Source organism: Haliotis rubra, unplaced genomic scaffold (assembly GCF_003918875.1).
Source record: "Haliotis rubra isolate DU_JTF1 unplaced genomic scaffold, ASM391887v1 Scf324, whole genome shotgun sequence".
Taxonomy (NCBI): domain Eukaryota; kingdom Metazoa; phylum Mollusca; class Gastropoda; order Lepetellida; family Haliotidae; genus Haliotis; species Haliotis rubra.
The window spans coordinates 521,515-548,385 of record NW_025766996.1 but is presented as its reverse complement, the minus strand read 5'-3'; the positions used below and the strand labels follow the sequence as shown (position 1 = coordinate 548,385).

The 26,871-nt window shown below is 44.8% G+C and overlaps 5 protein-coding genes across 5 annotated transcripts; all 5 read right to left on the bottom strand.

Moving 5' to 3' along the window:
• Nucleotides 1-4: 4 nt before the first annotated feature.
• On the bottom strand, nt 5-5,049 carry LOC124283899 (mucin-5AC-like). The gene is made up of 2 exons (XM_046719936.1): nt 4,866-5,049; nt 5-1,050 (listed from the first exon to the last, which is right to left on the bottom strand). Exons 1-2 carry the CDS (start codon nt 5,047-5,049, stop codon nt 5-7), a joined length of 1,230 nt encoding a protein of 409 aa, XP_046575892.1.
• Nucleotides 5,050-5,099: 50 nt separating this feature from the next.
• On the bottom strand, nt 5,100-14,444 carry LOC124283898 (mucin-17-like). The gene has a single exon (XM_046719934.1). It carries the CDS (start codon nt 14,442-14,444, stop codon nt 5,100-5,102), a length of 9,345 nt encoding a protein of 3,114 aa, XP_046575890.1.
• Nucleotides 14,445-22,180: 7,736 nt separating this feature from the next.
• Nucleotides 22,181-23,886, bottom strand: LOC124283897 (uncharacterized transmembrane protein DDB_G0289901-like). The gene is made up of 2 exons (XM_046719933.1): nt 22,573-23,886; nt 22,181-22,192 (listed from the first exon to the last, which is right to left on the bottom strand). Exons 1-2 carry the CDS (start codon nt 23,884-23,886, stop codon nt 22,181-22,183), a joined length of 1,326 nt encoding a protein of 441 aa, XP_046575889.1.
• An 84-nt stretch (nt 23,887-23,970) lies between these two features.
• LOC124283896 (uncharacterized transmembrane protein DDB_G0289901-like) lies at nt 23,971-25,095 on the bottom strand. The gene is made up of 2 exons (XM_046719932.1): nt 24,141-25,095; nt 23,971-24,056 (listed from the first exon to the last, which is right to left on the bottom strand). The coding sequence occupies exons 1-2, from the start codon at nt 25,093-25,095 to the stop codon at nt 23,971-23,973; spliced, it is 1,041 nt and encodes a 346-aa protein (XP_046575888.1).
• Nucleotides 25,096-26,655, bottom strand: LOC124283894 (uncharacterized transmembrane protein DDB_G0289901-like). The gene has a single exon (XM_046719931.1). The coding sequence runs from the start codon at nt 26,653-26,655 to the stop codon at nt 25,096-25,098; it is 1,560 nt and encodes a 519-aa protein (XP_046575887.1).
• Between the last annotated feature and the right edge of the window lie 216 nt (nt 26,656-26,871).

Genomic DNA, 26,871 nt, shown 5'->3' with positions numbered 1-26,871 from the left:
CGTTTCAACTGACGAGGCAACTTCTGTTGGTGCAGCTGTTGTATCGGCAGCTGCTGTTGGTGCAGCTGTTGTATCGGCAGCAATTGTTGGTGCAGCTGTTGTGTCGGCGGCAAGTGTTGGTGCAGCCGTTGTTTCGGCGGCTACTGTTGTTGGTGCAATTGTTGTTGGTGCAGCTGTTGTGTCGGCGGCAAGTGTTGGTGCAGCTGTTGTTTCGGCGGCTACTGTTGTTGATGTGCAGCTGTTGTATCGACAGCTGCTGTCGGTTTTGCTGCTGCTGTTGGTGCAGCTGTTGTATCGGCTGTTGATGATGCAGCTGTTGTAAGTGCTTGGTGCAGCTGTTGTTGTCGGCGGCTGCTGGTGGTGCAGCTGTTGTGTCGGCGGCTACTGTTGATGATGCAGCTGTTGTATCGGCAGCTGCTGGTGGTGCAGCTGTTTTGTCGGCAGCTGCTGTTGGTGCAGGTGTTGTATCAGCGGCTACTGTTGTTGGTGCAGCTGTTGTATCGGCAGCTTCTGGTTGTGCAGCTGTTGTGTCGGCAGCAACAGGTGCAGCTGTTGAATCGGCGGCTAGCGTTGTTGGTGCAGCTGTTGTATCGGCAGCTACTGTTGGTGCAGCTGTGGTATTCGCAGCTGCTGTTGTTGGTGCAGCTGTTGTGTCGGCGGCTAGTGTTGTTGTTGCAGCTTTTGTGTCGGCAGCTACTGTTTTTGGTGGAGCTGTTGTGTCGGCGGCTAGCGTTGTTGGTGCAGCTGTTGTGTCGGCGGCTACTGTTGGTGCAGCTGTTGTGTCGGCGGCTAATGTTGTTGGTGCACCTGTTGTATCCGGAAGAGGAGCTGAATTTGGTTTTGGCAATGATGATTCACCTGAAACTTTGCTGGTAGTGTTGCCTGTGACGACACCAGTGCCAGCCGTGACCAAGCTCATGTTGCCACCTTGGTTGTCAACACTGACGGGCACCGACACGTCAGCTCCTGTGGTTGGGACTGACACAGCTTGTCCTGAAGTAGCTGCAGCAGGCAAGCCTTGACCGGATGTCACTTCAGTGTCACTGTTACCTTGGAAACAGAAAATGAAAGTGATACGCCCGTGTAACACTCGACATTACTGGCAAACAAGGATAAGTTGGACCGGCGCAGAGAACGCGTTTACGAGAAGTAGGCGGTGCACAGCAATGAGCAAACCCATTTGGGTTGTGAAAGGTAGAGCACATGTAGGCTAGTGCACGTGAATTGCATGACGATGAAATTGATTCCGCGCGTAGCTGCAAACGCCTTGCTCATAAGACTCGCACGTGATCGGTATAACACTACACTTGATCGCGGACAACCTGGAGCTCCTTCACTAACAATGGCAAGCGCCAGTGGGCAGCACTCATCCATACTAATACGGGGCAATTGTCAGGTCGGTGCTCAACTTATCCTTGTTTGCCAGTAATTGTCATGACACTGTTTAAATGGGATAAAACACAATGTTCCAATTATTTTTTCTTTTGTATTATTTTATACCTTTTTGCGCAAATATTCACATTTTTTCGCATTCAGATAACTGCAGTTTTAAATTGAGCAATTATAATCCGTTTGGGTTCAAATGAAAACGATGAATGATTAAATATCTCGAAATAGGAATTAGTGCACAAAACATAATGAGACCCCTGCTGGTCAGGGGCTGTTCAATCAGCTGTTTGTCACTCCCCGGTGTGAAGCGTGAAAATAGCACAATATTACATGATGGTTTCTAAAACAACTTTTTCCGTGATCGATCAAAAAACGTCAGATTTCAGATCCTGTTGGGTACAGGGTTTCAGGACCATGTGTTTTATTTATGTTTTGTGCACTTTTCCCAATTTCGAGATATTTCATCATTTGTCGTTCTCAATTGAACAAAAACGGACTATAATAATAATTATATCAACCAAACCCTTTTCACAATCATAACTACATGTCTTCTAAAGGCAGTCTTTCTACGCCGTCAAACGTGTATGGAGTTTTTATTTAATCACAATAGATTCGTTATAATACCAAGCGATGACGAATGGTATTTTGTTCATATCGAAAAACAACAACCCTAAATTGCTCTAGTACAAATGTAGCCTATGATTTCTAAAGTACTAAATCGTTGACTAGGAACGCTGCCATGAAGTGGTGTTCTTTAATTGTTTCCTTCGTATATGACAACACTCGAATTTAAACTTACGACAATACAAGCTTTTAAATATTTTATGAATTTCATAGTGTCAGAAACATACATAATTTTAGCACTGTGGTAACGATGCTATACTAGAACATTGGACGATGTCACAAATGTAGAACCCGTGAAGATCCTGGTTAGAATTGGTCTTCAGCAATCCATGCTTGTCGTAAGGGGCGACTAACGGGATCCGGTGGTCAGGCTAGCTGACTTGGTTGACACATGTCATCGTATCCCAATTGCGTGGATCGATGCTCATGCTGTTGATCACTGGATTGTCTGGTCCAGACTTGATTATTTCCAGACCGCCGCCAAATAGCTTGAATTTTGCTGAATGCGGCGTAAAACCCAACTCACTAACTCACTCCATTAAGTTGACAGTTAAGAAAGTTTTGTGGCTGATATTTCACATACCTTGCACGGTTGTTTTTGATGTTGATGAGCTAATCGATGTTGTGGAAGTCGTTCCCGAAACTCCGCTGGTGTTCTGTAGGAATAGAAAAAAAAAAAATAACAATCATGGATGAAAATTTCGAACGGGTCATTAACATCACAATGGCATTAGTATAATTACTTTAGTTTTTAATATTTATGTGAAAAACCCAAAAGGACATATTTTTAGATCGTTTCAAACAATACATACATTAATATCGGTGCCAATATGTTTTAACATATATTTACCTTGAAGTCACTTATTGGCAGTAGCAAGATGTTCTGCCAGATAGTGTCAAATCTTCCAATGATATTCCGGTTTATGGCATGTTAATACAGGCAGGGTACATTATTGTAAATGACACAAACGCCGCAAACACCTACGCAAAGACGCGCGTCAAGTTTAAATGAGTGCAATTAATGCGTTTATATAATTTATTCATTTCCGTTCTTTGTTGATTATGTATGTTTTAATCAGTTAACATATTGCGTTTTATAAGTAAAATTCAAATAATGGCAAACTATCAATTATTTATAAAATTAAATTAAATAAGTTTGATACTTCAAAGGAAATACCGCCAGTGACGTTGAGAAATCCAGCAGATGACTAACCGGAACATACAAACATTCCGTTGGCTCGTTTCTCATTTCTGATGTCCTATTCATTTTAGTCATTGTCGTGTCTTTATTCATCATTTAATTCATTATTTTTTTCAAAATAAAAGTTACACATCTCAAAGTTGAAATCATTTGATTAAGAAATCAAAAGATAAGTCACATTCCATCATGCTCTGAGATGACAGAGAAGGCATTTAAACAACATTCAATCTTCAACGTGACAAGGTAGATCTATAAATGTCTTTCTTGGATTAAAAATAATTCATTAATCACTTTATTAATATCTGTTTCCTTTTAATGAATGATGCACCAAAGAGGAATGTAATACTGTGCTCTTTGTTCTACAATGTACTAGATTAGTCAGATGATTGACAGGTGACAGATATGCGGGGCTATGTACAATGCAGCTTTCCACATTTTTATCGATGTATCACGATGATGCATCCAGAAAATTAAGAGTTATGTCCCTTTATTTAAAACAAATATATATGATACATAGAGTTATGAGGGCTACACGGTTGGGTTGAAACACCAAACGAAGGGTTATCTGCCTTGGGTGTATATGGATCATGTTACTCTTAACAGGCACGAAGAACAATAAACACAAGCGAGATGAATGGTTTAAAATTTATTCAATCACAGACAAAATGCACGTATGTAAATGTATATAATGTATACAATTTACATTTCAAAACAGGTTCGATCAGTAAATATAATTTGTGAATAACAATGTGATATACACGTTTTGAATCATATGTGTAAACAAAGCAATGAAAAATATCCATGGTGTTAAAGCTTTCTTTCGTGATGCGTTGAAAACAGCATGTACAAATATCAGTACAGAAAACAAAAAAATAAGAAATAGTTACTAACACAAAGACGACAAATAGCAGTGTTAGATAAACAATATTGGATAAACAGTATTGGAAATGTTCATATTTGTTTGGTCAGGAACATTTATCCGGACAAAATGCCATTGTTTTGGTAATATCTTGCATTAAATATTTGGTAATATTGAAACAGCATGTACAAACATCAGTACAGAAAACAAAAAAAAATAATAAATAGTTACTAACACAAAGACGACAAATATCAGTTTTAGATAAACAGTATTGGATAAATAGTAATGGATAAACAGTATTTGAAATGTTCATATTTGTCTGGCCAGGAACCGTTTATCCGGACAAAATGCCATTGTTTTGGCAACAACTTGCATTGAATATTTGTTAATTTTTTGACAGACACAAACACTGTTTGAGATGGCATTATCTCTTGCTAAATTATTAATGTCAGCTAACCAAGAACTAAGGTATAACAGCTAAGACACAAGGCAGATGCAAAGTTGAAATATTGCGTTCTGTCTCCCATAACCATCAGTGTCTGTCCCTAACAAATCCCCAACTCTTCACAGAGATATGGACGTACCTTGGCTGAAATTGATTTCATCACGGGTGACATGTGATGCTGTTCACCACCTGGATAGTTCCATGTAGCACGAGCTGTCATCGAGTTGCGAACAGGTGGCACTGTATGAACGTCGCTGTATGGATGGTGCATTGCTGATCGTGAGGCTTCTGTAGGTTGATCTGCCATCGAGTTGAGCATGGGTGGCGCTATATGTACGTCGCTGTACTGATGGTGCATTGCAGATCGTGAGGCTTCTGTAGGTTGACCTGAAGGTTGATCTGCCATCGAGTTGAGCATCGTACGTCGCTGTACTGATTGAGCGCAGGTGGCACTGTATGAACGTCGCTGTACTGATGGTGCATTACAGATCGTGAGGCTTCTGTAGGTTGAGCTGAAGGTTGATCTGCCATCGAGTTGAGCGCAGGTGGTATTGTATGTACGTCGCTGTATGAGTGGTGCATTACAGATCGTGAGGCTTCTGTAGGTTGACCTGAAGGTTGATCTGCCATCGAGTTGAGCATGGGTGGCACTGTATGCACATCGTTGTATTGACGATACATTGAAGACCCTCTAACTTCTGTAGGTTGAGCTGAAGGTTGATCTGCCATCGTGTTGAGCATGAGTGGCACTGTATGAACGTCGCTGTACTGATGGTGCATTGCAGATCGTGAGACTTCTGTAGGTTGAGCCGAATGTTGATCTGCCATCGAGTTGAGCATGAGTGGCACTGTATGCACATCGCTGTATTGATGATACATTGAAGACCCTCTAACTTCTGTAGGTTGAGCTGAAGGTTGATCTGCCATCGAGTTGAGCATGAGTGGCACTGTATGCACATCGCTGTATTGATGATACATTGAAGACCCTCTAACGTCTGTAGGTTGAGCCGAAGGTTGATCTGCCATCGAGTTGAGCATGGGTGGCACTGTATGAACGTTGCTGTACTGATGGTACATTGCAGATCGTCTGGCTTCTGTAGGTTGAGCTGAAGGTTGATCTGCCATCGAGTTGAGCATGGGTGGCACTGTATGCACATCGCTGTATTGATGATACATTGAAGACCCTCTAACTTCTGTAGGTTGAGCTGAAGGTTGATCTGCCATCGAGTTGAGCATGGCTGGCACTGTATGCACATCGCTGTATTGATGATACATTGAAGACCCTCTAACTTCTGTAGGTTGAGCTGAAGGTTGATCTGCCATCGAGTTGAGCATGGGTGGCACTGTATGAACGTTGCTGTACTGATGGTGCATTGCAGATCGTGAGGCTTCTGTAGGTTGAGCTGAAGGTTGATCTGCCATCGAGTTGAGCATGGTGGCACTGTATGAACGTCGCTGTACTGATGCCACATTGGAGAGCCTCTGACTCCTGAAGGTTGAGCTGCCATGGATTGTACTGGAAGTGGATCTCTATATTGATAATACTCCCTTGCGATGAGCTGGGCATCTGTGGGTTCTTCTGCGTTTGAGTTCATCACTGGTGGCATTTCTGATCCTTCACCATATTGATAGTGCATTGCAGGGCCTGTGGTTTCTGGGGGATGATATGCCGGTGAGTTTCTGTCGGGTGATTGTGGATAAGTTCCTCTTCGTGGCTGATAGTTCCATTGAGCAGGTCCTGAAGGCTGGGCATAGTGGACTGAAGGAATATGTCGAGGCGTCTGCCATTGCATGGTGTTGGTGTTGCGCGGCATAGTTTGAGGATATCCCCGATAAAGAGCGGGCAGGAGATGCTGGAAAATGTAATAGGCAAGCGAGAGTTCTCCATTTTCAGGAGGTTCAGGGGCCTCAGTTGCTTCAGGAGGCGGAGTAGGCTCTGTTGTAGCTGGCGTTGTTGTTGCTGGGGTTGTTGTCCCAGTTGTTGTTGTTGCTGCTGCTGTTGATGTAGGAGTCCATGTCCCTGTTGTAGTGTTTCCTTTTGTTGCTGGAGCTGCTGTTGTCTCTGTAGCTGATGCTGCGACGGCTGATGTTGTCGTTGTCGGGCTTGTTGTTGTTTCTGACCCATGTGTGGATGTTGCAGTTGGTGTCGACGCAGCAGATGGTGTTGTTGCTACTGCTGCTAATGTCGTTGTCGGTGCTGATGATGTTGATGTTGTAGTTTGGGACAGAGCATTGGTTGAATGTTTAAGGGGAGATCTCTGCGTGGTCGTAGCGACAGATCCCACTGTTACCAAGCTGGGTGCGTTTGGATAGACGTGATATGAGTTAGGCTGGGAAGTCTGTTCATTTGGATGAGTGGTGATTTCAACAGTTGATTTGGCACTCTGGTATCTAGCCGTAGGAGGAGATGTGATCTCAACAGGCATCTGCGACATATTACCACTTCCAATTGCTGTTGAAGAAGCTCTTTGGGCATTGTGAGTGGAGAATTGTAGGGAATTTACTTCGGCAGGTACATGTTCACCGTGGTCTCTAGTGACCGGTAGGGGAGTAACTTCAGCAGGTGCCTGTTCACCATGGTTACTGTTGACTGGTATCACTGTTCCTTCGGGAGCGTGTCCACCCTCGTGACTAGTAACTGGTAGGGGAGTAACTTCAGCAGGTGCCTGTTCACCATGGTTACTGTTGACTGGTATCACTGTTCCTTCGGGAGCGTGTCCACCCTCGTGACTAGTAACTGGTAGGGGAGTAACTTCAGCAGGTGCCTGTTCACCATGGTTACTGTTGACTGGTATCACTGTTCCTTCGGGAGCGTGTCCACCCTCGTGACTAGTAACTGTTAGGGGAGTAACTTCAGCAGGTGCGTGTTCACCATGGCGACTGTTGACTGGTATCGCTGTTCCTTCAGGAGCGTGTCCACCCTCGTGACTAGTAACTGTTAGGGGCGTAACGTCAGCAGGTGCGTGTTCACCATGGCGACTGTTGACTGGTATCGCTGTTCCTTCAGGAGCGTGTCCACCCTCGTGACTTGCAACAGGTAGAGGAGTAACTTCATCAGGTGCATGTGCACTATAGTCACTGGCGACTGATATTGGAGTAACTTCAGCAGGTGCGTGTACACCGTGGTCAGTGGCAACTTTAGAAGGTGCGAGCGCAGCATCGTGACTGGCGTCGAGAAGGGACGTAGTCTCAACAGACCTATGTGCACCTTCCTGACTGGCAGGTAGTGTTGTTGCTTCAGGATTAACTCTTACAGTCTCTTGACTGGTAGCAATTTTGGGCGTAACTTCAACATGAGCCATGTGGTTGGTGGGAGGTAGTTTGGCTGCCTCATAATGGGCTGGTACAGCCTCGTGGTTGATGGCAGACTGTGTTGGTGCTTCAAGATGAGCTTGTACAGGACCTTGAGATTCCAGGACTTTGTTACTCTTGACAGGTAGAGTTGGGACTTCAACATGAGCTTGCCCAGACACGTAGTTGATAGCAGGTAGGGGCGTAACTTCAACATGATCTTGTAGAGCCTCCTGGTTGGTTGGAGGTGGTTTTGTTTTTTCAGTATAGGCTTGTACAGCCTTGGGAATGGTAACAGGTAGAGGCGTAACTTCAACATAAGTTTGTACGGAGTCTACAACCTCGTTGTTGGCGACAGGTAGAGATGGTGCTTGAACAGGTGCGTGCGCCACCTCTTGACTGGTGGCAATTTTGGGCGTAACTTCAACATGAGCCATGTGGTTGGTGGGAGGTAGTTTGGCTGCCTCATAATGGGCTGGTACAGCCTCGTGGTTGATGGCAGACTGTGTTGGTGCTTCAAGATGAGCTTGTACAGGACCTTGAGATTCCAGGACTTTGTTACTCTTGACAGGTAGAGTTGGGACTTCAACATGAGCTTGCCCAGACACGTAGTTGATAGCAGGTAGGGGCGTAACTTCAACATGATCTTGTAGAGCCTCCTGGTTGGTTGGAGGTGGTTTTGTTTTTTCAGTATAGGCTTGTACAGCCTTGGGAATGGTAACAGGTAGAGGCGTAACTTCAACATAAGTTTGTACGGAGTCTACAACCTCGTTGTTGGCGACAGGTAGAGATGGTGCTTGAACAGGTGCGTGCGCCACCTCTTGACTGGTGGCAATTTTGGGCGTAACTTCAACATGAGCCATGTGGTTGGTGGGAGGTAGTTTGGCTGCCTCATAATGGGCTGGTACAGCCTCGTGGTTGATGGCAGACTGTGTTGGTGCTTCAAGATGAGCTTGTACAGGACCTTGAGATTCCAGGACTTTGTTACTCTTGACAGGTAGAGTTGGGACTTCAACATGAGCTTGCCCAGACACGTAGTTGATAGCAGGTAGGGGCGTAACTTCAACATGATCTTGTAGAGCCTCCTGGTTGGTTGGAGGTGGTTTTGTTTTTTCAGTATAGGCTTGTACAGCCTTGGGAATGGTAACAGGTAGAGGTGTAACTTCAACATAAGTTTGTACGGAGTCTACAACCTCGTTGTTGGCGACAGGTAGAGATGGTGCTTGAACAGGTGCGTGCGCCACCTCTTGACTGGTGACAAGTGGCGACGATACGTCAACAGGTGCGCGTACAACGTAACGGCTGTTGACAGGTACTGACGGTATCTTGACGGGTACGTATGTAACTTTCTGATTGGTAATAGGTACAGATGGTACCTCACCAGGTGCGCGTACAACGTACTGGCTGGCGACAAAACTTGGAGGATTTTCAACGGGTGCATGTGAAGCCTTCTGAATGGCGATAGAGAGAGGTGATACTACCGTAGAAGCGTGTACAGTCCTGTTTATGTTGCTGGTGACAGTTCGAGATGGTCCTGCAAAGGGTGATGGCATAGTCTTTCGACTAGACATAGGTACGGATTGCACTTTAACAGTTCGATGCACACCATTTTGACTATCTACATATTGGTGTGGTACTTCAGCATGTGTGTGTACAATTCTTTGACTAACGAGAGGTGACGATGCTTCCACAGATGCATGCACAACATTGTGACTGGAGGCAGGTGGAAGTGCATTTTCAGGTGCTCTTGGAACGTTGTTATTGTTAGGAAGAGTTGGTGCTTCAGCAGGTGCTTGTACAGCCTCGCGACTGGCTAGAGCTAATTCTTCAGCAGCTGGATGAACATGTACGGCATTGTGACTAAAGGTAGGTAGAGATGCAATTTCAGGTGCGCTTGGAACATTGTTGTTAGGGACAACCGGTACTTCAACAGGTGCTTGTACAACCTTGCGACTGGCTATAGCTGGTGATGTTTCTTCAGCAGCGTGATGAACAACCTTGTGACCTTCAACAGGTGGTGACCACACTACAACAGCTGGCTGTTCCGCCTTACTGTTACTGGTGAAAGGTGATGGTGCTTTAACAGGGGCGTGTCCAATCTTTTGTGTGACAACAGGTGCTGACCATTCTTTAGCAGCCTTGTCCCATACATTGTGATTTTCGACAGGTGGTGACCATACTACAATACTTGGATGTTCCACCTTGTGACTGGTGACATGAGATGGCGATACTTCAGCAGGAGCGTGTACAACCTTATGACTGGCTGAAGGTGTTGATAATACTTCGACAGGTGGCCGTTCAGTCTTTTGACCAGCAACAGATGTGGATGGTCCTTCTGCAGGTGCGTGTACCACCTTATCACTTGCTTGTGGAGATGACAATACTTCGGCAGGGTGCTGCACAGTCTTTGGACCAGCAACAGGTACAGATGATACTTCAGCAGGTGCGTGTACAACGTTGTTACTAGTGACAGGCGGTGGCGATGCCTCAGCAGGTGCGTGTACAACCTTATCACTTTCTTGTGATGATGACAATACTTCGGCTGTTGGCTGTACAATCTTAGGACCGGCAACAGGTGCAGATGATACTTCAGTAGGTGTGTGTACAGCGGTATTACTGGTGACAGTCGGTGGCGATAGTTCAGCAGGAATGTGTACAACGTCGTTACTAGTGACAGGCTGTGGCGATATCTCAACAGGTGCGTGTACAACATTGTTATTAATGACACTTGGTGGCGATAATTCAGCAGGAGCGTGTTCAACGTTGTTACTAGTGACAGGCGGTGGCGATACATCAGCAGGTGAGTGTACAACCTTATCACTTTCTTGTGGAGATGGCAATACTTCGGCAGGCGGCTGCACAATCTCTGGACCAGCAACAGGTACAGATGACACTTCAGCAGGCGCGTGTACAATTTTATCACTTGCTGGTGGAGATGACAATACTTCGGCAGGCGCCTGCACAATCTTTGGACCAGCAACAGGTGCAGATGATACTTCAGCAGGTGCGTGTACAACCTTATCACTTGCTGGTGGAGATGGTAATACTTCGGCAGGTGGCTGTACCATCTTTGGACCAGCAACAGGTACAGATGATACTTCAGCAGGTGCGTGTACAACCTTATCACTTGCTGGTGGAGATGACAATATTTCGACAGGAGCGTGTACAACGTTGTTATTAATGACACTTGGTGGCGATACATCAGCAGGTGAGTGTACAACCTTATCACTTGCTGGTGGAGATGACAATACTTCGGCAGGTGGCTGCACAATCTTAGGACCAGCAACAGGTACGGATGATACTTCAACAGGTGCGTGTACAATCTCATCACTTGCTGGTGGAGATGACAATACTTCAACAGGTGTGTGTATTACCTTATCACTTGCTGGTGGAGATGACAATACTTCGGCAGGGTGCTGCACAATCATTGGACCGGCAACAGGTACAGATAATGCTTCAGCAGGTGTGTGTACAGCGGTATTACTGGTGACAGTCGGTGGCGATAGTTCAGCAGGAATGTGTACAGCGTCGTTACTAGTGACAGGCTGTGGCGATATCTCAGCAGGTGCGTGTACAACATTGTTATTAATGACACTTGGTGGCGATAATTCAGCAGGAGCGTGTTCAACGTTGTTACTAGTGACAGGCGGTGGCGATACATCAGCAGGTGAGTGTACAACCATATCACTTTCTTGTGGAGATGGCAATACTTCGGCAGGCGGCTGCACAATCTTTGGACCAGCAACAGGTACAGATGAAACTTCAGCAGGCGCGTGTACAATTTTATCAATTGCTGGTGGAGATGACAATACTTCGGCAGGCGCCTGCACAATCTTTGGACCAGCAACAGGTGCAGATGACACTTCAGCAGGTGAGTGTACAACCTTATCACTTGCTGGTGGAGATAGCAATACTTCGGCAGGTGGCTGTACCATCTTAGGACCAGCAACAGGTACAGATGATACTTCAGCAGGTGCGTGTACAACCTTATCACTTGCTGGTGGAGATGACAATATTTCGACAGGAGCGTGTACAACGTTGTTATTAATGACACTTGGTGGCGATACATCAGCAGGTGAGTGTACAACCTTATCACTTGCTGGTGGAGATGACAATACTTCGGCAGGTGGCTGCACAATCATTGGACCAGCAACAGGTACGGATGATACTTCAGCAGGTGCGTGTTCAACCTTATCACTTGCTGGTGGAGATGACAATACTTCGGCAGGTGGCTGCACAATCATTGGACCGGCAACAGGTACAGATAATACTTCAGCTGGTGCGTGTACAACCTTATCAATTGCTGGTGGAGATGACAATAATTCGGCAGGCGGCTGCACAATCTTAGGACCAGCAACAGGTACAGATGATACTTCAACAGGTGCGTGTACAACCTCATCACTTGCTTGTGGAGATGACAATACTTCAGCAGGTGTGTGTATTACCTTATCACTTGCTGGTGGAGATGACAATACTTCGGCAGGGTGCTGCATAATCATTGGACCAGCAACAGGTACAGATGATGCTTCAGTAGGTGTGTGTACAGCGGTATTACTGGTGACAGTCGGTGGCGATAGTTCAGCAGGAATGTGTACAACGTCGTTACTAGTGACAGGCTGTGGCGATATCTCAGCAGGTGCGTGTACAACATTGTTATTAATGACACTTGGTGGCGATAATTCAGCAGGAGCGTGTTCAACGTTGTTACTAGTGACAGGCGGTGGCGATACATCAGCAGGTGAGTGTACAACCTTATCACTTTCTTGTGGAGATGGCAATACTTCGGCAGGCGGCTGCACAATCATTGGACCAGCAACAGGTACAGATGATACTTCAGCAGGTGCGTGTACAACTTTATCACTTGCTGGTGGAGATGACAATATTTCGACAGGAGCGTGTACGACGTTGTTATTAATGACACTTGGTGGCGATACATCAGCAGGTGCGTGTACAACCTTATCACTTGCTGATGGAGATGACAATACTTCGGCAGGTGGCTGCACAATCATTGGACCAGCAACAGGTACGGATGATACTTCAGCAGGTGCGTGTTCAACCTTATCACTTGCTGGTGGAGATGACAATACTTCGGCAGGTGGCTGCACAATTATTGGACCGGCAACAGGTACAGATGATACTTCAGCAGGTGCGTGTACAACTTTATCACTTGCTGGTGGAGATGACAATATTTCGACAGGAGCGTGTACAACGTTGTTATTAATGACACTTGGTGGCGATACATCAGCAGGTACGTGTACAACCTTATCACTTGCTGGTGGATATGACAATACTTCTGCAGGTGGCTGCACAATCATTGGACCAGCAACAGGTACGGATGATACTTCAACAGGTGCGTGTACAACAATACCACTTGCAAGTGATGGGGACAATCCTTCTACATATGGCTGTACAACATTGTGACTGTCGACAGGTGGTGGCGATACTTGTACAGGAACGTGTAGATCGTTGTTACTGGCGACGTGTAGAGACGGCACTTCAACAGGAGCCTGTACAATGTTTGGACCATCAACAGATACAGATGATACTTCAGCTGGTGCGTGTACAACCTTAACACTTGCTTGTGATGATGACAATACTTCGGCAGGTGGCTGTACAATCTTAGGACCGGCAACAGGTACAGATGATACTTCAGCAGGTGCGTGTACAACCTTATCACTTGCAAGTGATGGGGACAATCCTTCTACATATGGCTGTACAACATTGTGACTGTCGACAGGCGGTGGCGTTACTTGTACAGGAACGTGTAGATCGTTGTTACTGGCGACGTGAAGAGACGGCACTTCAACAGGAGCCTGTACAATGTTTGGACCAGCAACAGATACAGATGATACATCAGCAGGTGAGTGTACCACCTTATCACTTGCTTGTGGAGATGACAATACTTCGGCAGGTGGCTGCACAATCTTTGTCCCAGCAACAGGTACGGATGATATTTCAGCAGGTGAGTGTAGAACCTTATCACTCGCTTGTTTACCCACAGCAGGAGTGGGTACCATGTTATGACTAACGACAGATGGTGATGGTACATCTACCGGTGGGTGTGGAACAGGTTTGCTGACGATAGGAGATGATGGCACTTCCACAGGTGTGCTTACAACCTCGGGACTGGCGGCAGGTAGTTGCGGCTCTTTAGGAGGAGCTGCACCAGAGAACACTCCAGTAGGGGGACCTGGAATAGTCTCAGGTACTGGTGTCGGGTTTGCGCTTTTGAGTTCTGGTTGCGTCTCTGACGTCCCAGGAAGCACTGGAAGCGGCCTGACATTGTAGTCAGGCTTTGTACTAGGGCGAGAGGGAGGCTGCTGGCCACTTGGCGGTTGAACGTCAATAAACTGCTCACTTTGTCCAGGAGGAACTGGTATGCTTGCTATGGGTTTATTTGTCGGCATTGACACAACGGACAATTGGGGAGACATATGTGTTTGTGACAAAGGTGAAGGTTCTGTCGTTGAGCTGTCAAACTGACTTGGTATGATGGGGTGTCGGTACGTTGGGGGCGTTGTTCCTTTCACAGTAGTTCCGAGTTCTAATCCGGAATAGTTCATTGTGGTCATACCACCAGTAAGACCTTCCTTGGGCACAGAGGAACTAGTAAAACTGACACGGACTCTCGTCATAGAACTTGTGTTGTGATTTAAGTTAGCACCAATGTCTTTTGAGTTTGACTTACAGAAGTATTTGCTGTATTGACCTTGGGTATCGTGGCAGGCTTTGGAGCTGTATTCTCAGGTAACTCGAGTTTGGGTCCTTGTGAGGATTTACGAGCAGCAGCTTGATTGGCTACATAATATAAACTTCGTGCAATGGATTTGATTGTGGCTAGCGGAGCATTTGGAAATTGATCAGACACTTGTTGAAATATACGTTGAATTTGTCCAGAAGGAGGATTGACATTGGTACTTGCGACAACCATTCTAGGCTTACTTCTATTCTCAGAAACAGTGAATGGTCTGGATGGAGTCTGAACGTAATTTGTATTCTTTCTTGTCCTTGGTGATTCTGATGGCGTTTCCAGGTGATCATTCATCTTTCTTGGTGCCAATGGCTTTGATGGTGCTTGTACGTACACGTGTGTCTTTTCAGCTGCTGTTGATCTTGATGACTCTTGCACATAATTATAAATCCTGTTTCGTGTCGAGGTGGTCCCAGACATATCACCGGGTAGTTTTTTACTTCTCTTGGTAAACAATGGGTTGACTGAATTCTGGTTCGTGTTTGAAAAGGTTTGTTCACCTAACAAGTTGTGTCCCTTGTCAAATAAGTCAAACTCACCCAATTTCTGTGAATATGTCTCAGTTTGAATAACATCCTTTCTAGCTGCGGCTTCTCCTTGTCTATTCGGGTGCATGATGGCCTTGGTCCTTGACTGTGGGAGAACCTCTAGGCGCATTTGTCTGGAATTGGCACGTGAAGTGGGTGACATTTTCCTTGTTGAAGCGGATGATACTCCAGGCTGGGATCGAATCTTGTTGGAAGAAGGGTTTCTTACCAACGCAGGTCGCCTAACAGCTGATCTCGCCAGATTTCTATTCATACGGACCTGTCCTTGTTTTGTCCTTGAAATTGTCCTTGGTCTCGTGAAACGTGGTTTAGAATTAGCTCGAGACAATGCAGGTGTACTTGATGACCTCAAACGACCTGCAGAGTTCATTTCAATATCAGGTGACTGTTTGTTTTCAGTTTCCGAACTTTGCGGACGCATTTTGTTCACTGCTGGTCTACCGTTAGTCCTTCTTGCTAACGGTCTGGCATTTCTTAGAGGAGTCTGAGCCTTCTTACCTTGATGCCTGTTTAACTGACTACTCCTCAACATGGCTCGTCTCTGCTTCTCATGTGTCGCCTGTCTGCGTCTCGATGCAACATCGCTACCAAAACGTCCACGTATTGCGGGTCCTGATGCCAAGCGACTGTTTGTTCTTGAGGTAGCTCTTTCCCTGGCTCGGATTCTGTTTAAGACGTTTTCTTGGCGACGTCGTTGGTTAATTCTTTGCTGTGGCGTACGAATCTGCTGACCAGCTCTGCCGCTGCGCCTGATTCCTGAAGCAGAACTTTCCTTCCGTGTTTGGTCGCCTCCGGTATTTTCCTTTTCCGATGTGTCCCCGGTTGGTGTAACTTGAGATGAACGAAATCTTACGTTAACATTCCGGGACCAAATGCTCTGTTTGACCGTTCTTGACCTTGCCATCTTCGTCCAGGATATTGCGCGTAGCACATGTGCAGCGCGTAAAGCACGCACGCGACAGTGCCCAGCACATGCATATTTGCACTGACTCCGTATGCGTTGTGTGTTAGTAGGTATTTCTGCGCTCAGCGATTACGGTGCTCACCTGACCACTAACTCACAACATTAACAAAGTGACCAGCGTGAATTGCCACTCTAAGTACTGTACCTCAGATGACCATCAATCATATTTTACCTGTGAAGACGTAATTAACAATACCTGTTAGGTAAAAGAACAATACAACATGAGCCCCAAACATGAATGACCAGTGTGACGAGTGTGAGATGCTAGCCAGTGTGACGTCATGTGATTGTGCAAGGGCTAATGAGGGCACTTAACACGTACATTGCATCTTGTTGACAGATTGGTGATGTCTTACTGGTGAGGCACCTGTAATTTATAATCCCCAGGTGTGAAATAGCTCACCTTTACTGAATATTTCCTGTGGCGCATTAAACAAAGATGCGAATGTTGATCAAATTCCGATGCCAATCACATAACTTGAATATACAAAAACAACGTTTTTCAAAGATAATTGTCTCATATAAAGAATTAGTTTGTAACAAATGTACTTTAAACGTGCTTGAAGACGAATATCACTTGTTGCTAATATGTCCATTTTATAACCGATGCAGATCCCAATGTATTCCAGCCTATTTCTACAGCCCACCTTCAATTGTCAAATTCCGAGCCCTTATGAAGATACACAGTGTCACTGTTCTTAAAGGAATATGTATATACCTGAAGCAAAACCTACGTTAAAATAATTGTATTATGAATTATATTTCAACTCTACACACCATGACAATGTTGTATTACCTGTTGTACTCTTGGCCACATGGCCTTCAATTCTGAATAAAAGTTATCAAATAGCTCACCTTATTTATGACGGATACATGCGTACAGGCGTTTATGAGCAGTGGTGGTAAGTTGGGGGTGGGGTGGGGGTTTCGAGGAGAGAGAGAAGAGTAAGAGTGGAAGTCGCGGTGGCTGAGCGGTTTAGGCGGCTGGCTTTATGTGCTGCCGATATGGTGCCTGAATCTGAGGGTGTGGGTTCGGATCCTGGATGAGACGATTTGTTTCCGTATCAAGGTTTTATTGGTATTTAATTGTAATTATATTGATTAGTGTTAGTTTTATATTGCCCCTAGCTTTTAATGTGTGCCGAAACATTTTGTTAGAAACAGGAATTTCTGCTGCTAAAATACTGAGGTAAATGTTTTTCTTTTTTCATATTGGACGCTCATATTAAAGCAAAGCTTGTGTAAAAGCACAGTTCCATCAATGGTCCTTGTCAGTTAAGGCCGACAAGCCCATGATCTGTTTGTTGGCAGAAATAATACGTTTGTGTTGCCATGTGTAATGGTTGATGTACTTTTGCGTGATAATTACAATACAATAGTGAGGGTTGTTTGTTTGTTTGTTTGTTTGTTTGTTTGTTTGTTGTTTACCGTTGCAATGTTTCAGCTATGTGGCGGCGGTCTGTAAATAATCAAATCTGGATTGGACAAACCAGTGATCAATACCAGTGAGCATCGATCTACGCAATTGGGAACTGATGACATGAGTCAACCAAGTCAGCGAGCCTGACCACCCGGTCCCTTTAGTCGCCTCTTACAAGCATGGTTTGCTGAAGACCAATTCTAACGGGGATTTTCATGGGTTGGAGATTAAGTCGTCTATCATATTTAAATGATAAATGTTTAGGAAGATGTGGGCTCAAAAACTGTGTAAACACAGTCGGTCTTCGCTCAATTAGTCACCATATTCATATAGATACAGACTTAAACTAGTACCCAGTGTAGAAACCCATATTTTTCATTGCATGCTTATTTTTTTAGAAATTAGCTCTAGAGGAATAAATATTTTGTTAGTGTAGACTTCAAGCCAGCTGCAATGACGTCTAGTCAAACCGTGGCTATGTTACAAAAGACCCACCCAAAGAATTATAATGTACAACATCATTTTCATTTTCAGAAAATCATTGTGATTGATGTAGTGTTTATTTCTTACTGTCAATCATAAACATACAGTGTCTATTTCAAACTACCAGAATTGTCTCTTATGCCAAATATTTTCATAATAAATCAAATATGCGCCCTTTTTATAATGATTAAGTACGACGTTTCAGAACGGGAAATCCCAAAACACGTCTACTGTTGATGATGAATTAGACTGTTCTGGAAGGTATTAATTAAAACCCAACGTGAAAACAGATCCACGAGCGATCTGGTATAATTGCAAGTTTACTTGAATCAGCAGGGTAAAAGAATTCGAAAACTGTTAACACATGTTCCATGTGGGCTCAGAAGGCTGCATGACTGTCCTCAGTGCCCTGATCGGGCGTATTTAACAACTGATTGAGATTGATGGGCGTGACATCTTCAGGTGTCTATTTCGTGCTTCGCCTGTCAATCAAACTTGTCACAGTTACAATTAACATGCTGAACGGGCGTATTTGGCAAAGCTGTGCTGTCTCATATTCCTAATTTAGGTTATATATTTCTGAATCATGTGCTCGCATCACGGAGGAGGAATCTAAACTGACGCACAAAAGAAAGTTTGCACTTTCAATTTGACCCCGAAACGGTGAACGTTATCAAAACTTCATTTGGATAAGACAGTTGGAAAAACACGACAATATTACGGTCCAAAGCACACAAATTAAGCCTGCATCAAATACACCACCGTCAAATAACCATTTTATATTTATTTCATTTAAGCTACCGTCAAACATGAGCGTATACTTTCTCTGTCGGCAATACAGTTTCGAGGGCGGTGGGGTAGCCTAGTGGTTAAAGCGTTCGCTCGTCACGCCGAAGACCCGGGTTCGATTCCCCACAGGCCTTCGGTCTGACGAGCGAACGCCTTAACCACTAAAGTACTGTCGGAAATAGAAAAACTGTTTTTTGGCTGTTACTCTGTAACCCTAAAATTTACACAATTGCAAATAGCATATGTCGAAATAACCCACATCGGCCTAACTGGGCGTTCAGTGGGATGCGAAATAGGATATCCAGAAAAGCATGTTTACTCGTAAAATCGAGCAAAACTTAGAAAAAATACGAATACCTGTTTAAAACAATAGATCAGACTATAGATGACAATTAGGTGGCTCAGCCAGGTATGATGACAATATCAATATCATCGCACACTAATTTGCATAAAGCCAAGGTCTGTTCCAAATAAGTCGACTTGGACTTTTTTCACGTTTCCTATCTCCCTACCACTGAGACTGTAGTTAGGCCGAACTTGGTCTAACAGATATTTCACACTTTGACATATTAACTTCATAAATTGTGGATATAAATGTGAAAAAACAGGGGTTTTTTTATTTCCAACAGTACTTTACGCTACCCCACCATGTTGAGAAATAACGTGGGTAATCTGTTCAAATGCTATACAGTAAAGATATTGTAATCTACAACAATTCGTGTCTTTGTGTTTTAAACTTCTAAAAAACTAAAACTAAGTTCTAACACTTAATGTTAATGAATCACAATTTCTCATCGCCATGACATGTTCCCTTATATATTAAACTGACGCACCGTTATAGAGCTAGAGCACTGTTCAAGAAAGCGTCAACTCCAAGTCACTCACTCATTCACAACCCTACCACAAGGAGAGATCATCAGCTGACTGTTATAGTCTTAAAATGCTTCTTGGAATACTGAATCGCTTCTACTTTTGGTTTTCGGATGCTATAAAGAACCAATGAAGCACGCTGTGCTATTATCTTAATGAATGGGGTGAGTGAGTTTAGTTTTACGCCGCACTCAGCAATATTACAGCCATATGGCGGCGGTCTGTAAATAATCGAGTCTGGACCAGACAATCCAGTGATCAACAACATGAGCATCGATCTACGCAATTGGAACCGATGACATGTGTCAAACAAGTCAGCGAGCCTGACCACCCGATCCCGTTAGTCACCTCTTACGACAAGCATGGGTTACTGAAGGCCAATATTCTAACCGGGCCTTCACGGGTCGTTAATGAATGGGAAGACGACGTAGTATGGTCACGTGACATCGTCAGACAGTCTCCTATGCAAGTCGTTTCCGTCATTCCAATAAATAAAAAATCTATCGTGATCATGGGATAATCGGGTTAATTACGATTGGGATGGCTTAATATTTCAACGCCTTCGCCCTTTCAATGCCACAGATACCCTTTTTTGTTTAAAGACGTCAACAATTGAAGCGAAACTTCACGTAGAATGAGTGAAGCATGAACTGCCATGCCTTTGCAGGTGTTTGTGACTGTTTCCATCCGGATTTCGTGATGCGACCCTGTTCACCTTTACCAGATTAAGCGAGTGACATTTTAACGTCGTATCGACGTTACCTTAGCGATATAACGACCACATGTTCTCCCAACACCTACCTAAACATTATATCATTGGATGAAAGTGTTTCATAAACTTGGAATAATTTTTATCGTTTTTATGTAAGAATTTAAATTATCAATGTTTTGGCGATTAAGAAGTATGTGATCTATGTAGCATTTTGCATAACTTATATATTTTTATAAAGAAACAGATTTCTTACAACAAATATATAACTTCATGTTTTTTCAAGGTAGAATAACGGGAATATGTGTAGATTCTTTGTAATCGTGTATGTCACAACGCTGAAGGCGACAGAAGTCACCATCATGATGCGTATCATCACTAATCTGTATTTAGCCTAAAGATACTGAGAGATATTGATGTATTACACTGTTGTGTGGTGACAATGGGAATGGTCACGTGACATCGTGATTTATCACATGACCTTAAGCCATAACTGACGGCATGGGTTCATTACACGTTGGCAAAAATGACGGCAAAATTTTATTCGTAAAAAAGAACAACTGAAGAAAATATCAAATTTCTAATCAAATAAAATATGCAAAAGATCGATTTAAATGACACAAATAAACTAGACTGATGGATTGATAAATTTGTCATACACTGAGTGGAGGTTTAAAGTCTGTTTGAAAACCCGTTTACCATAAACCGTTTAACATTTTCACCGACATTGCTGTCATGTCGTTATTGTGGTTCCATAAGGTGTTTGTTTGTTGTTTGTTTGTTTGTTGGTTGGTTGGTTGGTTGGTTTGTTGTTTAATGTCGCACTCAGCAATCGATCCCGTTAGTCGCCTCTTAGAACAAGCATGGGTTGCTGAAGACCAATTCCAAACCGGATCTTCACGGGTCCCCTGTAACCCCTTTGAGATTAGGCTATAATCTGTTTTGTCCACTTGAATGAATTAAGACTTTAATATTTGTATATGCCCTTGTATTCTGTTTAAGAAAGAATGTGTTGATAAAATTGTATCTTATTATTTATGTTTAAAATGTTAATTTCGCTTGAACTATGTGCACTGTTTACATATAAATGGTATTTATATATAACAAGATAAACTCTCATTAAAATTAAATGCTTTTTATGTTATGTCACAATTTACAGAAAGGTATAGACTTTTAGCAATATTCCAGCAACATCACGGCGGGGGACACCAGAAATGGGCTTCACACATTGTACCCATGCGGTAATCGAACGCGGGTCTTCAGCGTGACGAGCGAACGCTTTAACCACTAGACTACCCCACCGCCCCATATGGATTTTAAACGTAAAGTTCAGCATCATCTGTATATTTATCGTCTATCGACAATTCAGGATAATGCGCGAAGCTAACGGTTTAAAATGCCGTTGTAACATGCAAATGTTGTGCCCGTTGGCGAACATTCACCTATTCTCACGTGCACTATATATATAGTCAGCTGAATAATTCGTTTATGCAGGGGCGGTGGGGTAGTCTACTGGTTAAAGCGTTAGCTCGTCACGCCGAAGATCCGGTTTCGAATCCCCACATGGGTACAATGAGTGAAGCCCATTTCTGGTGTCCCCCTCCGTGATATTGCTGGTATATTGCTACAAGCGGCGTAAAACCAAACTCAGTCGTTTATGCAAAGTTAACGTCACCACAGAATATCGTCTCTTACGCTCAATGGTGCGTGATATTGCGTATATATTTACGGTATTCTGGGGAATAGCCATCGTAAGCAAATGCGTTAAGTTAACAGGTTTAAACTGTCTTATCTCCTGCAAAATTAATCGAAACACTGATCTACAATTTACAAAACACTATCCCATTAACTGAAAACATCAGATGATAAGTCGTTAAAAACACGATTATGTCAAAGCGTTAAAAACACGATTATGTCAATGCCACGAATGCTCGCCTCCACATGTTCGTGGAGTTGGTTTAAAGGTTTAGCTTAACTATGGTTAGAACAGTTTCAGACTTCGAAAATTTAACTTTTAACTCGAACTTTAAGGGCTGTCCGCTTGGTTGTCACCTGATAAAACATCTATCTGACTAAATCCTCAGCCGAGAAACAAAATGTGAGGTCTCCGACAGACGAGATATCGCGTTGTTTCACTTTTTCTTTTTGTTATCCATATTCCGTGAGTTTGGGCTGCGCTTTGTCGCAATATTAACTTATGTTATTAATGTCAGTGAAATAAAATCTTACCGAAATTGTCTGACTGGTAGAACTCTTTCCCGTAGCCTCTGTGATTCCGATTCCGGTTCCTGTTTGTGCAACCGCAGGATATGCAGAAGTAGCGACACCACTTCCGGTTGTCGTCGCTCCAGTATTCACTGGATATGTAGAATTCACAGTACCGGATGACGCTGTTCCTGCTTGGCTTCCAGTCATATGGACCGAGTTGACTATCCCACTTCCGGCTGTTATTGTTCCTGTCTGACCTCCCATAGGATATGCAGTGTTCACAGTTCCGCTTCCAGCTGTCATACTTCCTGTCTGACCTCCTATAGGATATGCAGTATTCACAGTACCGCTTCCGGCTGTCATTGTTCCTGTCTGACCTCCCATTGGATATGCGGTATTCACAGTACCGGTTCCAGCTGCCATACTTCCTGTCTGACCTCCCGTAGGATATGCAGTATTCACAATACCGCTTCCGGCTGTCATTGTTCCTGTCTGACCTCCCATAGGATATGCAGTGTTCACAGTTCCGCTCTCAGCTGTCATACTTCCTGTCTGACCTCCCATAGGGTATGCAGTATTCACAGTACCGCTTCCGGCTGTCATTGTTCCTGTCTGACCTCCCACAGCATTCACAGTACCGCTCCCGGCTGTCATACTTCCTGTCTGACCTCCCGTAGGATATGCAGTATTCACAGTACCGGTTCCAGCTGCCATACTTCCTGTCTGACCTCCCATAGGATATGCAGTATTCACAATACCGCTTCCGGCTGTCATTGTTCCTGTCTGACCTCCCATAGGATATGCAGTGTTCACAGTTCCGCTCTCAGCTGTCATACTTCCTGTCTGACCTCCCGTAGGATATGCAGTATTCACAGTACCGGTTCCGGCTGTCATTGTTCCTGTCTGACCTCCCATAGGATATGCAGCATTTACAGTACCGCTTTCGGCTGTCATACTTCCTGTCTGACCTCCCATTGGATATGCAGTATTCACAGTACCACTTCCGGCTGTCATACTTCCTGTCTGACCTCCCGTAGGATATGCAGCATTCACAATACCGCTTCCGACTGTCATACTTCCTGTCTGACCTCCCATAGGATATGCAGTATTCATAATACCGCTTCCGGCTGTCATTGTTCCTGTCTGACCTCCCATAGGATATGCAGTGTTCACAGTTCCGCTTCCGGCTGTCATACTTCCTGTCTGACCTCCCATAGGATATGCAGTATTCACAGTACCGCTTCCGGCTGTCATACTTCCTGTCTGACCTCCCATAGGATATGCAGTATTCACAGTACCGCTTCCGGCTGTCATACTTCCTGTCTGACCTCCCATAGGATATGCATTGGTATGCAGCATTTACAGCACCGCTTCCAGCTGTCATACTTCCTGTCTGACCTCCCGCTGGATATGCAGTATTCACAGCTTCCGGCTGTCATACTTCCTGTCTGACCTCCCATAGGATATGCAGTATTCACAGTACCGCTTCCGGCTGTCATACTTCCCTGTCCATAGGATATGCAGTATTCACAGTAGCTTCCGCTGGATATGCAGTATTCACAGTAATACCACTTCTGTTCCTGTCTGACCTCCCATTGTCATACTTCCTGTTCCATAGGATATGCAGTATTCACAGACCTCCTGGGTCTCAGCTCCTGCCGGATATGTATTCACAGTATGCCTGTCTGACCTCCTATAGGGATATGCAGTATTCACAGTTCCGCTTCCAGCTGTCATACTTCCTGTCTGACCTACCATAGGATATGCAGTATTCACAGTACCGCTTCCGGCTGTCATTGTTCCTGTCTGACCTCCCATTGGATATGCAGTATTTACAGTACCGCTTCCGGCTGTCATACTTCCTGTCTGACCTCCCATAGGATATGCAGTATTCACAGTACCGCTTCCGGCTGTCATACTTCCCTGTACCTGACACTCCCTTCCAGCTGTCATACTTCCTGTCTGATATGCAGTATTCACAGTACCGCTTCCTGTCATACTTCCTGCTGTCATATGCAGTATTCCTGTCTGATACTTCCTGTCTGACCTCCCATAGGATATGCAGTATTCACAGTACCGCTTCCGGCTGTCATTACTTCCTGTCTGACCTCCCATTGGATATGCAGTATTTACAGTTCCGCTTCCAGCTGTCATACTTCCTGTCTGAGCTTGGATATCAGTACTGGTCTGACCTCCGCCTGCTGTCATTGTTCCTGTCTGACCTCCCGCTGGATATGCAGTATTTACAGTACCGCTTCCGGCTGTCATTGTTCCTGTCTGACCTCCCATAGGATATGCAGCATATTCACAGTACCGCTTCCGGCTGTCATACTTCCTGTCTGACCTCCCATATGGATATGCAGTATTTACAGTACCGCTTCCGGCTGTCATACTTCCTGTCTGACCTCCCATAGGATATGCAGTATTCACAGTACCGCTTCCAGCTGTCATACTTCCTGTCTGACCTCCCATAGGATATGCAGTATTCACAGTACCGCTTCCGGCTGTCATACTTCCTGTCTGACCTCCCATAGGATATGCCATTTACAAGTACCGCTTCCAGCTGATACTTCCTGTCTGACCTCCCATAGGATATGCAGTATTCACAGTACCGCTTCCGGCTGTCATACTTCCTGTCTGACCTACCATAGGATATGCAGTATTGACAGTACCGCTTCCAGCTGTCATACTTCCTGTCTGACCTCCCATAGGATATGCAGTATTCACAGTACCGCTTCCGGCTGTCATACTTCCTGTCTGACCTCCCATAGGATATGCAGTATTCACAATACCGCTTCCGGCTGTCATACTTCCTGTCTGACCTCCCATAGGATATGCAGTATTCACAGTACCGGTTCCGGCTGTTAAACTTCCTGTCTGGCCTCCCGTAGGATATGCAGTATTGACAGTACCGCTTCCAGCTGTCATACTTCCTGTCTGACCTCCCATAGGATATGCAGTATTCACAGTACCGGTTCCGGCTGTTAAACTTCCTGTCTGGCCTCCCGTAGGATATGCAGTATTGACAGTACCGCTTCCAGCTGTCATACTTCCTGTCTGACCTCCCATAGGATATGCAGTATTCACAGTACCGGTTCCGGCTGTTAAACTTCCTGTCTGGCCTCCCGTAGGATATGCAGTATTCACAATACCACTTCCAGCTGTCATTGTTCCTGTCTGACCTCCCGTATGATATGCAGCGTTCATTGTATCACTTCCGGCTGCCATCGTTCCACTTTGAGCACCCGTCGGATATAGAGAATTCGCGGTTCCTGTCATCGATCCGCCAAGTGCGTGACTGTGCGCCGTCTGTGATTGAAGGTTATAAAGGCTACCTACATTATTGAGAATCCCATTCCCAGTGACAGTAGAACCGAATCCTGCCTGTTGATACTCTGATCCTTGTATGTAGCCTGTGGGGCTGCCTGTGATGGTTGTGCCTGTTGCGGTTGTGTCTCTAGCGGTCCCGGGTTCAGTTGCTGTTCCTGTGGGGCTGGTTTCCGTGGGGTTGGTTCCCGTGGCTGCTGATGTACCAACTGCTGTCTTTTCACTGGAAGATACCACTGAGGCTGTTCCACTCTGGCTGAAATCCATTGTACTGACACCATTTTGTTCGGGCAATGCATTAGATACCACACCAGGACCAGCTGATGCATCTGTTGCGACGTTTGCTGGAGTACCAGCTGCTAAATCTGTTGAAGATGTTGATGCCGTTGTTGACGTTGATGAGGCAGCCACTGAGTTAGAAGGCGATCCTGTGTCCGTGGTTTCCTCAAGCAGTGTTGCAGTGTCCCCACCCGTCGGTATCTCCTCTACAAGATTTCCAGGATCCACGAAAGCTTGAGCAACAAGAAAGTTGCTATTCTCCTCCACGCTGGTGACTTCTTTTTTATTCTGACCCGTGGACAACTGTTCAGCGTTCGATTTCGACGCAGAGTCAGACACGATAGAATTTTGTCCATTTACTCCGTAGCCTTGTGTCTGTGAAGCAGCAGTATCAACAGCAAGACCTGCACCAGGACCTGCAGCAGGACCTGTTACAGGTACCCGAACCCCGTTCACAATCCTGTACTCAATGTGATTTAATATTTGAGTATTGGCCATATTCTGGCTTAGCTGTCCATTCGAAACACCATTCTGACCATTGGGTAGAAGATGGTTGACACCACCAAACGTAAAGGCTCCGGGTGGATGGATTGCAGGGGGTGGCGGATATCCCGGGGGTGGTATATGTCCCGGGGGTGGTACTCCAGGGTGGGGCAGGAGGACAGGAATATGTACATGCGGAACAGGGGCAAGATGTCCAGCTACACTGTACAA

Bases quoted from the DNA above. Each gene is read 5' to 3' on its own strand.
- LOC124283896 (XM_046719932.1), bottom strand. From the start codon at position 25,095: ATGGCATATCCTATGGGAGGTCAGACAGGAAGTATGACAGCCGGAAGC. The intron at 24,057-24,140 runs GTCAGACAGGAA...TCCTATGGACAG, and splicing joins AGGAAGTATGACAATGGGAG to GGAAGTATGACAGCCGGAAG.
- LOC124283898 (XM_046719934.1), bottom strand. From the start codon at position 14,444: ATGACGAGAGTCCGTGTCAGTTTTACTAGTTCCTCTGTGCCCAAGGAA.
- LOC124283897 (XM_046719933.1), bottom strand. From the start codon at position 23,886: ATGGGAGGTCAGACAGGAAGTATGACAGCCGGAAGCGGTACTGTGAAT.
- LOC124283899 (XM_046719936.1), bottom strand. From the start codon at position 5,049: ATGGCAGATCAACCTTCAGCTCAACCTACAGAAGCCTCACGATCTGTA. The intron at 1,051-4,865 runs GTACAGCGACGT...TCTGTTTCCAAG, and splicing joins CGATCTGCAATGCACCATCA to GTAACAGTGACACTGAAGTG.
- LOC124283894 (XM_046719931.1), bottom strand. From the start codon at position 26,655: ATGGCCAATACTCAAATATTAAATCACATTGAGTACAGGATTGTGAAC.